This window comes from Porites lutea, chromosome 1 (assembly GCF_958299795.1).
Source record: "Porites lutea chromosome 1, jaPorLute2.1, whole genome shotgun sequence".
NCBI lineage: Eukaryota > Metazoa > Cnidaria > Anthozoa > Scleractinia > Poritidae > Porites > Porites lutea.
In genome coordinates this window covers 54,808,650-54,823,556 of record NC_133201.1, presented here as the reverse complement: position 1 = coordinate 54,823,556, position 14,907 = coordinate 54,808,650, and the positions used below count along the sequence as shown (strand labels likewise).

General features: G+C 43.3%; 1 protein-coding gene across 1 annotated transcript in view; it reads right to left on the bottom strand.

Moving 5' to 3' along the window:
- LOC140932353 (uncharacterized) overlaps nt 1-14,907 on the bottom strand; it is an 83,110-nt gene that overhangs the window by 48,999 nt on the left and 19,204 nt on the right. Inside the window, exon 8 of the mRNA XM_073381973.1 lies at nt 12,729-12,851. Within this exon, the coding sequence (XP_073238074.1) occupies nt 12,729-12,851 (123 nt within the window). The remainder of the gene's footprint in view (nt 1-12,728; nt 12,852-14,907) is intronic.

Here is a 14,907-nt window from a genome sequence, read left to right as displayed (position 1 = left end):
ATGTTGTAGATTTCCTCAAGGAGAGAGCCTTTGTCCTGAGCCACCCTTTCTTTACTAAGTCAGGAACTCCTAAGGGTTTTACCTATTCTTTAACAGCAACAAATCCTGAATCCTGTGCAATGTGCCATCAACACCATCCACTGTACCGTTGTGAAGTATTCAAATCCAAGTCTCCGAGGGAGAGAAATGACTTTGTAAAACAGAAAAAGATTTGCTTCAATTGTATCAACTCAACTAAACACAACTCAAAGAAGTGCAAGTCCTTAATCAGGTGCAGGGTAGAAGGTTGTGGGAAGTCACATCACACATTGTTACACTTCACTGAACCAAGAGACAGAGGGAACCAGCAAAGAGACGGTCCTAACGGTGAGGACGTTAATCAAGGCTTAAGGCCTAATCAAGCCACTATTTCTATGTGCTCCTCAGTGGCCGCAGTTAGTTCGTGCGAAGTGTTGCTTCAAGTCATCCCAGTTAGAGTGATTAGTAAGTCTGGCAACCAGATTACTACCTTTGGCCTACTAGACTCAGGCTCCGACATAACCATGATTGACCCGTCTCTCGTGAAACTGCTGAACATTAAGGGCTCACCAAGTAAGCTGTCACTCACGACAGTAAACAATGCCGATACAGAAGAAGAGGGTCTGAGAGTTGACTTCCAAATTGCTTCAGTAGACAGCGAGAATGACCATCTGATTGATGTCAAATCTGCCTGGGCTGTAAAGGATCTTACAATTCCCCTAAAGCACACAAAGGTGACAAGGTCTGTTGGTCAGTGGCCACATCTGCAGCAAGTTTGCTTCCCGGAAGTAGAGAGAAGTAAGATTTCTATCCTGCTTGGTACAAACATCCAAGAGGTCTTCATACCGCTTGAAGTTAAAAGAGGTAGACCCAATGAGCCGATCGCAATCAAGTCCTGTATTGGTTGGAGTATACTTGGTGGCTGTCCCAGTGTACCTTCTTCCACTCCTGTGCAAGTCAATCTCATTAGAGGGGAGGATGTTACCCTAAGTGACCAGCTTGAAGAATTCTGGAGAGTCGAGTCCTATGGTACGAGCAAGTGTGAAACCAAGCCCCTGTCTGTGGAGGACCAAAGAGCTATGAACTTGATATCCAATTCAATCTGTAAACATGATGGCCATTATGAGATGGGCCTCCTGTGGAAGAGTGACAATCCTGTGCTTCCTTACAACAGAACACTAGCTGAAGCGAGACTGCAACACTTAAAGAGACGCTTCCTTCGAGATCCAGAACTTGAAGTCAAATATAGAGCTGTGATTGAGGACTGTGTGACCAAGGGATATGCAAGAAAGCTCACAAAGGAGGAAGCAGAAACAGTCAGCAAAACCACATGGTTCCTGCCTCACCACCCAGTAAGCAATCCGAACAAGCCAGGCAAGGTGAGAGTGGTGTTTGACGCGGCTGCAAGATTCAGCGGCACGTCCCTAAACGAACAGCTCATTCAAGGACCTAGTCTGACAAATGACCTGTCTGGAGTGTTGATTCGATTCCGTGAGGAAGAAATTGCCTTCTCAGCAGATATCGAGGGTATGTTTTACCAGACCAGAGTAGCCCCAAGTGATACAGATTCTCTGAGGTTCTTGTGGTGGCCTAAAGGTATTGACGAGCCTCCAGAAGAATACAAAATGTTGGTCCATATTTTTGGTGCTAAGTCTTCACCCTGCTGTGCCAACAAGGCGTTAAGCATGACAGCACAAGACAATGAAGAAAATTACCCGCCTGAAGTGATCCGAACAGTTCGTAGAAATTTCTATGTGGATGATGTCCTGAAGTCCGTCCCAAATACTGATCAAGCCATACCTCTGGCCTCAGATCTTATGAAGTTGTTGAGAGAAGGAGGATTTCGCCTAACAAAGTTTGCGAGCAATAGTCGTGAATTACTAGCCTCAATTCCTCCCGCGTCGAGGGCGAATCCCAAGTTGGACCTAGATCTAGACCAGTTACCCTTAGAACGAGCGTTGGGTGTCTACTGGGACGCACAGTCAGATACTTTTAAGTTCAAGGCCTTACAGGCGTACAAGCCATCCACCAAGCGAGGAGTACTTTCCGTCGTAAGCTCCCTATTTGATCCGTTTGGATTTCTTTCACCCTTTGTGTTCACAGCCAAGATTCTGTTACAGGAGCTGTGGAGGCAGAAGTTGTCTTGGGATCAAGAAATTCCAGAGCCGTATTCGTCCCTCTGGCAGAAGTGGTTGCAAGAACTGCCGTGTGTTACTACCATCGAGATACCAAGGTGTTACAAGACCCAGTGCCTTAGTGCACAAGCCACTGTGCAGTTGCACAACTTTTCCGATGCGTCAAGGCATGGTTATGCAGCAGTGTCTTACCTACGGTTCGTTGATGAGCAAGGAGTGATTCACTGTTCCTTCGTTATGGGGAAGACCAGGAATGCGCCCATTAAAGAGTGGACTATACCTCGCCTAGAACTGCAAGCGTCAGTGTTAGCGGTGCGGCTAAGCAACTCAATTCTGAAGGAGCTTGATCTGCAAGTTGATGAAACCTTTTTCTGGTGTGACTCAATGACGTCCCTCCAATATATCAAGAACGAAACTAGGCGCTTCCAAACCTTTGTTGCCAATCGCGTGGCCGAAATTCATGAATCAACTTCCCCAGATCAGTGGCATCATGTCCCAGGTAGTTTGAACCCCGCTGATGACGGTTCACGAGGCGTCACCATAGAGCATTTCCAACCCGGATGTCGGTGGTGGTCAGGTCCTTGCTTTCTGTGGCAGCCTGAACAACAGTGGCCTAATGCTCAGGTGGAAGACATTCGAAGTGATGATAAAGAAATACGAAAACCAGCCACAATCATGTTCACCACTGACACGTCCCAAGTTGATCTCCTATTACAGCGCTATTCGTCGTGGTCCCGTTTGCTGAGAGTGATGTCGTGGGTGCTTCGCTTTGTCAAGCCACTAAAGAAGGAAAAACCTGAATGTGTCGTCGGACGTACACTTACCCTTGTTGAGCTTCAGCGAGCAAGCGAAGCAGTTACGAGACTGGTGCAGCACCAACATTTCCGTGAAGAGTACAAGGCTTTGAAAGAAGGCAGACAGGTGAAATGTAGCAGTAGTTTGGCCACTCTTAGTCCGATCCTAACTAATGGCATTATACGTGTTGGAGGAAGAATTCACCGTGCGCCGATTACCTTTGAGGCCGCCCACCCAGTGATTCTTCCAAAGTCAAGCCCTGTGTCTGTATTGATAGTTCGTTACTACCACCATGTGCTGGGCCACGCAGGCCGTGAACATGTGTTGTCCGTCCTCCGCCAACGTTACTGGATACTGAGAGGAAGAGCTTTGGTGCGTCAGATCCTGAGCAAGTGTATAAGTTGCCGCAAGCGAAACACGCCTGCCTTACAGCAAGCGATGGCGGACCTGCCAAAGGAAACGCTGTTATCTTATCATCCCCCGTTCACCTTTACGGGCCTCGACTTCTTTGGCCCCTTCTATGTGAAGCGCGCTCGTAGCGTTATCAAAGTGTATGGTTGCATATTCGTGTGCTTTAACAGCCGGGCAGTCCACATCGAAGATGTTAGTTCCTTAGAAACAGACACGTTTATTTTGGCTCTGCGCCGGTTCATCTCTGTTCGTGGCTGCCCTAAGGAGATCTGGTCAGATAACGGCACGAATTTTACTGGCGCTGAGAGGGAACTTCGGCGTTCGGTTCGAGAACTGAATGAAGAACAAATCAAGAGAGAGCTACATTCGTACGATGCGGATTGGTTCAAATATGTGTTGGCAAGGTGGCGTTTCCAACCCCCTACCGCGAGCCACATGTCAGGCGTGTGGGAGAGGCTTATTAGAAGTGTGCGGAAGGCTATGAATGCTGTCTTGAGCAAACCAGGCGCTGCAATCCCTTTGGAAACCCTGCGCACCGTATTCGCCGAAGTCACGTCCATTCTAAACAGTCGTCCCATTTCCCCAGCAAGTGATGATCCAAGTGACATGGAGCCACTCACTCCAAACCACCTACTTTTACAGCGACGAAATCTCGCCATACGCCCCGGTGTCTTCGCCAAGGAAGAGCTGTACTCACGCAAGCAGTGGAGACATGCGCAATTCCTTGCTAACTGTTTTTGGTCGCGATGGGTTCTAGAGTACGTGCCCACCTTACAGCAACGCCACAAGTGGCTACTAAATAAGAGGAATTTAGCAGTGAATGACCTGGTTCTTGTGGTGGACAAAACTGTGCCGAGATCCCGCTGGTTGCTGGGTCGCGTAACGAAAGTGTTTCCTGGTGAAGATTCACGTGTCCGCACCGCCGAAGTGAAGACAAAGGACTCTTCTCTTACTCGTCCTGTGACCAAGTTGTGTCTCCTTGAAGAAGCTGCGTGACAGGTTTGCCGTAAAGTGCACTGAACGTTGCAAGATTGAACTGAAAACATTGTCGTGAAGTAACAGTCGGTTTAGAACTTTAACATTAATTAGTGATTGTCTACGGGGGCTGTTCAGCCCTACCCCCCGGGATGTTGAGGCCAATCCTCAACAAGAGAACAATTTTTGTTTTCCTAAGTCCGTTCCATTCCGTTTTTGTAATTTATTCTCCCAGCATGCTTAGTGAGCGCGTCTCAGTGTCGTCGTGTAGCGAGAAAGAAACCATGTGCTTTGTAACGCGCTAGTCGCCGGGAGTTTCTCATCGTATGGTGAGTCTTAGGAGCTCGTGTATTTCCAAATCCCGTTCCAACAGTGATTAAGTGTTTGTTTTGTAGGTTTTTACTTGCGAGGTGAAGCTTGTTAGCCAAAGATGAGACTCCAATTCCGATCCTGTTGTGTTGTTAAGAAAATATGCTGAGTGTGCAACTCTCGATTATTAAACTTGTGTTCAAGAACCCTTGTGTTGTGAAGGCGCGTTTTTGTCCCCTGGACAACAGTTATACGCTTCAACATAATGGCTTTATAACGATGTGTAATCTTCAAAAGCGTTTGATACGCGCGGTATTTTGACTACTCCTGCAAGCTGTGTTCATGAGCGACTGAAAACAAACGGCACAACAGCGATGAAAATTGCAAAAGTGACTACTAACAATCAATAAAAGGAAAATAATTCGGTGAAACATATACAGATCGAGACAACAATTTTCATTCACGAAGACAAGTATTAAAGTGTCTCTGAAAATCCTTGTTTATGTTTTAAGCCGGCTTCCCGGTGTATGCGTTTTTCAAAGATGAACTCGAGGCAAGAAAATCGCTCAAAGCTTTCTTTTACAGCCAAAATTATAACTAAATATTCTTTGGAACGTTTTCTTTCTATTTGCGGTGAGAAAATGTCTGAAGGCTTTTTAAAGTTCTATAAGCTTATAATCAAACCTGATACTCGATCAGATCATTTTCTCAAATCTTACAAACGTGCATAAACTAAATAGCCCCATAAACTACACTCGACTTCATTAAATTAGATATAAAAAACAAACATCAAATAAAATAATTACTTTGGCTTACCATTCGAGATGCACTGAAAACTATCAAGTAAGGCCAAAATCGCTTCAGACTTTTCAACCCTCTTACGCATCAAGCAAGGTGAAAAACGAAAACGATGTAGACTACGAGTAGTCCCCCATTTTTCCTCAGGGATAGTAGAGCGAGCGAAACGCGATCGCGCGTGAAAATCACCCCACGCGAGAAAAGGAGACACGCGCCGCGTGTCGCCTTTTCTCGCGTGGGGTGATTTTCCTGCGCGCTCGCGTTTCGCACGCTCTACTATCCTTGGGGAAAAATGGGGGACTACTCGTAGTCTAAAAACGATGCCATCCGAAATCGGATTTCCGACCTTGACAAGCGACGTATTTCTCAACCAAAAACCCGATAAACAAACTTGCGATGAATAACAGAAGACTCTTGATAGCAGCTGAATTTCATTTTGTACAATGTTCAGTGGAAAAAGAGAGTTAAAAACATCACAAGTTGACACAAAACTCTGTCAGCTTGAGCTGTCAAAGTAAACAGGTTTCAAGATGCTGCATAAATAGGCCTTGTCACGGTTTTCGACGCCATCTTGACGAGTAGGCAAACGCGTGAGAAATTACAGTGTTTGTATGAGAATCTAATGTCGAATAATTTCCGTAGAACGGCTGTTCTGAAAAAAATATGATTTGCAAACTAAAGCTTCACTCCTACATGCTTTAGAAGACCTACAACCACTTTTTAAAATTTTCTATACATTTGTCTGTAAGAAAGTCCCGGGAAAATTACAGACAAATATATGGAAAATCTAAAGCAAGCTTCTGGAGAAATTTAAGCGCAGGTACGCGGACAATCCTTTGCTTTGTAGCTTTATTTTACAATTGATATTTTTTTTTCAGAACAGCCGTTTTACGGAAATTATTCGACATTAGATTCTTATACAAACACTGTAATTTCTCAGGCGTTTGCCTACTCGTCAAGATGGCGTCGAAAACCGTGACAAGGTCTATTTTCTGCATGAACTTACCTGTCAAATTTTGACCAATCAGAGCATAAAAATTGTACGTAGAGCGTCACCAACGCCTGACCTTGGTGAGAAAAGTCAAAAGCAACTGGCATGTCTTCCCTGCCTGTAAAAACTGGCTGAATCTTAGCTTCGGAGGTCAGTTTGAAATCAAAATTTTAATTGTGCGGCACATATAAAACACAACATATTTCATGCGAATTGAAAAAATTAAACTTGAGCCTGCAATCATATAACAACAAGTAACTTGTCAGCGGATAACTTCAAAAATACTCGACCTCGATGGGTCGACACCTGAGCCCGCGATACGGTCAGGTGATACTGGTCAGCGGGACCTTGCTTTGACAGCTGTCAATTGATCACAACATTGATGTGCAGTATGTGTGCAATATCAGTCTTCCTGTGCTCCCAAACTAGCTTGAAAGTGTGGGATTGAACATTGGTTTCCCTGTGGTGCGGACGGACAGGCAGCGGGCGGGCGAGGGGGGTGGTGTACGGTCACGTGACTACCAAATTTTCTGGGATGGGTAGATTAACTTACCCATGGTGCTCCGCAGGCGCGCTTCGCGCCAGAGCTCCGCTATAAATGATCCTGAGAGAATATTCAGTGTGTTAAGGATTTCTCTGCTGTACTGTTAGCTCTATACAAGAGTGGAAGGGCGATTCCTTTTTAATTTCCATTTCGCTGACACCGCTTTAGTAGAAATCTCTCTTTAGTCGTCTTCGTCGACAAAACGAATAGCAATATCGCTCTCCGCGTCGTCCGCCATTTTTTTCATTGTCAATTCGTGAAGGACGCGTGGCTCTGAGCAAGGGTCATCCACTCGGAACACAGTCGCGCTATGTGATTGGCTGTTGTCTAACCCCCCTTGGGATCTGTGGTCTTAAAAATGACTCGAGACTAATAACCTTTGGAATAGGCTGTGTATGGGGGATGCCTTCTCTGTCCCCTTTATCCTCTCTTGTAATCATACGTTCCTTGAGTATTGAAATAATTTGCTTATTAGAGACTCTTAGATTCTAAGACGAGTACGACTACGAGTATGAGATTTTCTCAATACTAAGTAGTGTACGCGCGTGAACCAGCGTCATTTTTGCAGGAAAAAGTGGTAGCCGTCGTCACTCTATACTACGCGTTTTAGCATGAATGTAGCGAAAACAAGATATCAAATGTTAGAAGTTATATCATTTTGCGATCGGGAAAACGCGTAACATCCTTCGACTTAACATAACAGTGCTAACTTTTGTAGTGAAATATCATCATGGTAAAATGAAGCTTTCCCGGAAGTCTATATTTTGAGAATACGCGAAAAAACTTTAAGTCAAATCTCGTACCCGTAGTCGTTCTCGTCCTTGAATCTAAAAGTCTCTATTATCAATACCATGTTCCTGGCGTCTAGGGTCTTAGAGGCGAAATTCCAAGGCAGGGGAGGGGAGGTGTGGTCTACACCCTTTCCCCTTTGTAAAATTGAAAAAAAATTGAATTTAGGCACTTGATATATAAAAATATGTGTAACGCCGATAATCTTTGCCGTCATTTGCATTCTCAGAGTGTAAAAATAAAGAAAAAAACATAAAATGAAATAAACGCTAAAAACGGTAACTCAAGCCTAACTCAATCTTACGCTCAAACTCAACTCAGACTCATAATTCAGTCATAATCCTATCTCCTTTTCGTAGTAAATATTTCATAAAAATCCCCAGAACGTGCTGTCCTATTTGCGATAAAAGACAAGTAAATTTTTGCTAAAACAGTGAGATAGTTGATTCGTCAATTATCTACCGATAGAACATTGCAGGCTTTGTATACATTTCAATATGCATGTGCTTTGTTTGATGCTTGTTTTACGCAAAGTTTCGTCGTGCTATTTCATGGTCAGTGAGCACTTATGCTTCTTTTGTCTCGCGCGTTTTGCTAATCGGCAAATTAACTCTCTGGTGAAGGTGGACAATATGGTGGGAATTTCTCAACCTTCAGTGCCACTATCATTGATATTCATTCATGTGATAGTACATGATGCTTTGCTTGTCATCAAAACATTTAATTACGCCGAAGGGGGCTTCTAAAATTATTAGCGCATAATTGTCATGTACAACACAGAGAAACAATGCCACGGCAAGGGTAACGAAATTTACGAACGATACTGTTTTCATGTGCCAGAGAAGCTCCCAACTAAGTCGGGTGATAGTTTTAATTGCTGCCGAACTTAGGAATCTGGCGAAAACATGCCATTCAGTTTGTTGTTGTTTGTGAGATAGTTTAATCCATGATCGTATTGTGTTTGGAATTAATAGCGAACATACGACCAAGAAGGTGCTGAGAATGAGACTTCCGTTACCCTGAATCGCTGCGTCGACGTGTGGCCGTGAGGAAGTCGCTGAGTTGCAGATGAAGTCGTTATATCTGGGCCAGTGGATAACATAAATCAAGTCATGTCAAATACTAAGAAGCTTTGCGCTCAAGCGCCGGACGGGAGGTCAGAAAAGAAAATTTCCTGCAAATGTTGTGGCCACGACCGTAAACTTAATAGGATCAAGTGCCCTGGATGGGGAAAGAGGTGTAAGCAATGGGAAGAAAGAATCATTTTGCCAAGAAGTGTAAGAAAGTTCCTCTCCATAATATTGAGAGCGAAGAGGAGTTAGAGGCGATCAGCGTTGTTAGAGTACAGGCCTTGGGAAGGAAAGCCGTGGATGCGAGAATGCTGGTTAGGCAGCAACCGGTACAATTTCAAGTTGATTGTGGTGGCAAGTGCAAATATTTTACCTCTGTAGTATGCTGAAGTCGAGAAACGTCACTCATGTTTGCAAACGATTGTTATGTGAAATGGCACTGAAGTGGTACCCGTTGGTTCATCTACTTGCCTGTTGGAATCTTAAAACTAATGAGAAGGACAAGGTCAGATTTCTAGTCGTGGGAGAGGATTTGACCCCTGACTGTTTGGCTTTAACGACACAGAAAATGAATCAGCTAACCGTACACAAGGTAAACTTCAGTAATGTCGTAGGGAATGCAAATGATGATCTCACAGTTAAGTAAGCAGATGTTTTTGACAAAGGTCTTGGAACACTTCCAGGTAAAGGTAACCTTCAAGTTGACCCGGATTGCAAACCTGTAGCTCTTCCAGCAAGAGAAGTCCCTATGTCTGTTCGAGAGAAGTTCAAAGAAGAGGTCCAAAGGCTGAAAGTCTTAAAGTCATTACTCCAGTTGACGAACCGACAGAGTGGGTCAATCAGATTGTTGTAGCTGTTTAGAAGTCTGGTGATCTGCGTGTTTGTATCGACCCGGGTGTTTTAAAGAGGGAGCGTTATCAATTTCCTGTCATTGATGATTTGTTGCCCGATTTGACAGATGCAAGAGTGTTTACAAAGGTTGATTTAGCCTCGGCTTTTTGACATCTTGAGTTACATCAGGAGTCAAGTATTCTCGCGACATTTACTACGCCATATGGTCGATATCGTTGGCTCCCTTTGCCTTTTGGTCTCACTGTTTCGAGTGAAACGTTGCAGAAACGTCTCCATCAAGAGGTAGAAGTTCTCCCTAGTGTAAAATGTATTGCAGATGATGTTCTCATCTGGCACACGTGAAGCTGATTATGACAGCAATTTGGATGGATTTATGATTAGATGTCATCAGAAAGGTATCCAACTCAACGCCGAGAGGTTAGAGTACAAGTGTAGAGAGTTTCCATTCATGGGCACCTGCTAACGATAGAGGTTCTAAAGCCAGATCCGGAGAAAGTAAGAACAAGGAAAACAAGGCTTAAGAGGTTGAGAAAGTAAGAGCAGTAATTCAGTAATTCAAAGTAAGAGAAATAATTCAAGACAGTCTTTGTTCTCTTTGAAACTCGGTATCAGCTGCGTTTGTTGATCGTCAACTTAGGCTGCTAAAAACATCGAAAGGTGCAGGACTTGACGGAATTCCAGCCCGTTCACTAAAGGATGCGGCTCCAAGCATCTCAGCTCCGCTAACAGCCATAATAAATATCTCGATTTCTTCTGCAGTTTTGTCGGAGGAATGGAAATATGCAAGGGTGGTTCCACTTTATAAAGATGAGGATAAGAATTGTATGGTTAACTACCGTCCCATTTCCGTTTTACCGGTGGCTTCGAAGATCCTTGAAAGAGCAGTGCAAATACAGCTCCTTCAACATTTAGATAAGTCCAGTCAGCTATCTCCCTTCCAGTGTGGCTTTCGAAAAAATCATTCTACCCAGGACGCGGTTTCATATTTCACGGATTGTATTAGGGAAGGCATTGATGAAGGTTGTGTTACAGCAGCGGTGTTTGTCGACTTTCAAAAAGCCTTCGACACTGTAAATCACCAGCTTCTCCTAAAGAAACTGCCTGGGTATGGTATCAAGAACCATGAACTGGGGTGGTTCGAGAACTATCTTACGAGTCGATGTCAATCTGCTGTCTATGGCAACGCACAGTCTGCACCTCAGCAGATAAAATCTGGCGTCCCACAAGGATCCATACTTGGTCCGATTTTGTTTTCGATTTACATCAATGACTGGCCCAACCGTTTATTTCAGTCAAAGATCCTACTTTATGCGGATGATGCTGTCCTTTTCTACGCTGACTTCAATATCGGTAACATATGTAAACAAAAACAACACGAAAGAAGAAAAGAGTGACAAAAAGGCGTCGTCAAAAGTCGCATCGACAGACTATCTTGCGAAGTTGGTGGATCATGAAGTCTTTGGTAATTACAGGCCTATCTCAAATCTCAAAGTTATTTCCAAAATTATTCAGAAAGTTGTGGCTGTACGTCTCCAAAACTACCTTGAATCAACTCAACTTAATGAACCTCTACTTTAAGCGGTTCATAATCGCCGCTGTGTTATACTCTTGGTGCTTGACCTGTCTGTTGCTTTTGACACTGTCGACCACGATATTTTGCTTAAAAGACTTGACTCTAGGTTCTCAAAACTAACTGGTTTCCCGAGGGACCTGTCATTAAGTGTTTTGTTATATTTCTAGACTTTCTTCAACAGCAACAAAAGAATAAGTCGAATAACGAGAGCGAACCAAAACAGTCCACTCGGTACTTATAACAACACAAATTTAATCCTTAAAACCACTGAATGAATGATTTACTGAGTAGTTTCCTTATATTATCTGCATCTTTTTCTTCACCTAGCTGCTGTTTCCTCTTCTGGGATGACTTTAAAAATCGTTGTTTTTTAGTTTGAGGCTTCGTGTTTGTGTTCAAGTTGCTGGTGTTCATTCACGAAAAAAAAAAAAAAAAAAAAAACTGGCAGTGTTTTTCCCGCTTTCTGTCACACCACTTTCCACCATGCTTTGATCACGTGCTGCTCGTGACTGGTTTCCATCGTTCCTTACAAACCGCACACGATTTGCCTTAATCGATGGGAAAAAACACAATATTGCGAGCTCAAATGTGGCATGCCTGAGGGCTCGTGTCCTTCGACCCATCCTGTACCTACTTTAAACAGCACCAATTTCATTTCTTCGCTGATCATACTCAATTATCCATCTCTTTTTCACCAAACAACGACCTGGAGCATCATTGCTAAAGTACAGGATTGCTTGTCAGATCTTGATGAATGGATATTTCTGAATAAACTGAAACTAAACAAGGACAAAACTGTAATTCTCTACTTCTACTCTAAACACTGTCCTATACAGTCTCTACCAGCACTTCGTTTTGGAAATGATACAATTAATCCATTCGATTCTGCCAGAAACATCGGTGCAATTTTTGACAGCACTATGTCTATGCTTTCTCACGTCAATTGGTATGTAAATCAGCCTTCTACCATCTGCGTTACATTTTCCTCATAAAAGGTTCCTATCTTCAAAGACTAGCGAGACTCTCGTCCATGCTCTTGTATCCCCTAAGCTTGACTGCTGCAACTCGCTTTTGTATAATGTGCCGAAGCATGTTTTGAAAAAGCTTCAATCAGCACAGAATGCTGCCGCCCGCCTAATTACATGCTTTCGCAAATACGACCACGTCACTCCAGTTCTGTCTGATCTACACTGACCTCCTGTAAATGAGCGTATTAAATTCAAAATCACAAACTATGACGTTTTGAACCCGTTTAAGTAAAGTTCTGTTTCCTGAGAGGTCCGCTAAGATAATTGACGACAGCGAAAAACGCAAAACTCAGTTGGCTTTTGAACTTCAGAGTTCGCCTGTTTTTGAAAAGCGTAGTGAAAGTCTGTTAGTTTGACACTTGCTTTACGCATATTTTCGTCGTATTATTTCAGTCACTTCGCTCTTTTAAACAACTAACAGACACAACTCGAACGCATACCTGAACAAGTCCTGTTGTCTCCGTTGATGGAAAACCCAGAATAACATGAACAGGAATAGCTTCCATGAAAATTGTTGCACAGATGCTGACATCCATGGTGGCTCGACAGACACTCATCATGATCTGAAATCCAAGAAAATTGGGTGACTTCTATGTGCCCTTCATTGCATTCTGTAATAGCTTTAACGAGTGTTAGCCCCCCCATCCCTTCGTTCACTTTAAGAACGCTCAGTGATCACAAGGATATAGAATAGTCCAGTAAGCCAAGAAAGAGTAACCGTGGGTAATCATTAATACTTTCTTTGTAGAAGGGAATGTGAAACTTTGAGTCCGCGGAGAAATAAGTAAGGCTGTTAGAGTCGATTACTCCTCCACTGCGAAAGCTAATCAAAAAGTATCAGACGCGTAGTGCGGCTAAGATAACTTGATGGTGGTGGTGCAGTTGGGAGATAGGGGAAAAATTGGCGAGCCTGGAAGAAGAACGGGGCGCGCGAGGAAGACACGCGTGTCTCCCTCTCGCGCGCCCGTTCTTTCTTACGCCCAAATACTTTCATAAAAAGGCGCCTTCTACGCAGGCTTCTTCTGTTTTAGCGGAAAGCACCAGGTGTTTTGGGGGTGGTCTGCGGTGTTTGGCTCTGACTAAGATGTCACGTAGATTGTTGCATTGTTGTCAGGAATGTAGAATGTTAAGGTTGGGGTTGGATGGCAGGATAAAGATCAGTTGTAATATGCCGTTGATTATTATAACGTTGACATCAAGGAAAGGGATTTCAGCTTTAGAAAACGAACTGGTGAATTTGATTGTACGATGTGTCGTTGATGTAACACGAGTAGGCTTTATATAGTAGCCTAAATTTCAGACGATTACTTCCAATCGTTTTTACTCCCTTAGCAAAGTCTGAATCGACCAGCCGTTAATGCCGTCCAGTGACGTCACTACCCGAAAGCAGGGTAGTGATTTTGATTGGTTGATTGTCCGAACATTCGTATAATTATATATAATTATGAAAAATGTTAGCGGGACTGTCAGGGGCACCCAACGACAATTTTCGGAAAAATATCTGTTCGGAAGACGATTTGAGATCTAGAATTTTCGAAACGTTTGTTGTAAAACTTCTTGCTTGCCTGCCTCTCCTAGGATTTTCGAACATCTAAAAAATGGTATAATTGCCTATTTTTCACGGATTTTTACCCTAAAAAGGTCACCTAGAATTTTCGGGAGCCTATTTTCTGGCTGAAATTTTCGAAAAGGTAAGTTTTGATCCCTATAATTTTCGGATCACTAGACTTTCAGCTAGGAAATCCGAACAGATGAAAAATTTTTAGGGGATAAAATATGCCTTTATCTACCGTTTAAATACTAAAATACGTTTAAAAATGCTATGTTTAAGTGGTTTTGAACTATATTCCCGTTGGGTGCCCCTGGACTGTGGTTTGATATTCAGAGGATTGCACGCCTGGCATGCTTGAGGAGTTTTAGCCTGATTCTCAGACGTCCGAGGTCGTTCGCGGTCCCTTTCGCTTCCCTCCCTCAGGGAGGGAAGCGAAAGGGACCGCGAACGACCTCGGACGTCTGAGAATCAGGCTAGAGGAGTTTAAAAATTTCGACAATCTTTATCGTTAACAGCAAAATGAATTGTTAAATTGAACTACGAATGAAGAATCATTGCGGATAGTCGGTGCCGCACCGTCTTAGCAACCAAAAAAATTTTGTTTATCTAGCTGAGATAGGGGACTAAAAGTCCCCTATCTCAGCTGGATACTCAGAACCTTGTAACATTCACTATTTCATTTATCTCTGATCATATTTCGCATCTAATACGATAGAGGCGTCATATTTCGCGCAATCATGTCATCATTCTAGGGCGAGAAATTTAATTAAAAGCGCGGCATTCAAAAAATGTACGGCTCAGGTTTCGGCTAAAATTATTCAGTGCCGTCAAAGAAAAAAACATATTACTAAAGTCTGCGTATTAAGTCGATCACATTGCTAACACAGACAAAAACGCTTAAATATCTCCTTCAAAATGAACGACTGAGTTTGTTTTTTCTACGGGTCAAACTGCTACTATATATCCTAGAAGCGCTCAGGCATAATCATATGCCAGGACTTCTACCTGGATGAACCAGAAAGGATATAGGACAACTACCTAATTGTTTTTTACGGCTACGGGTTGAA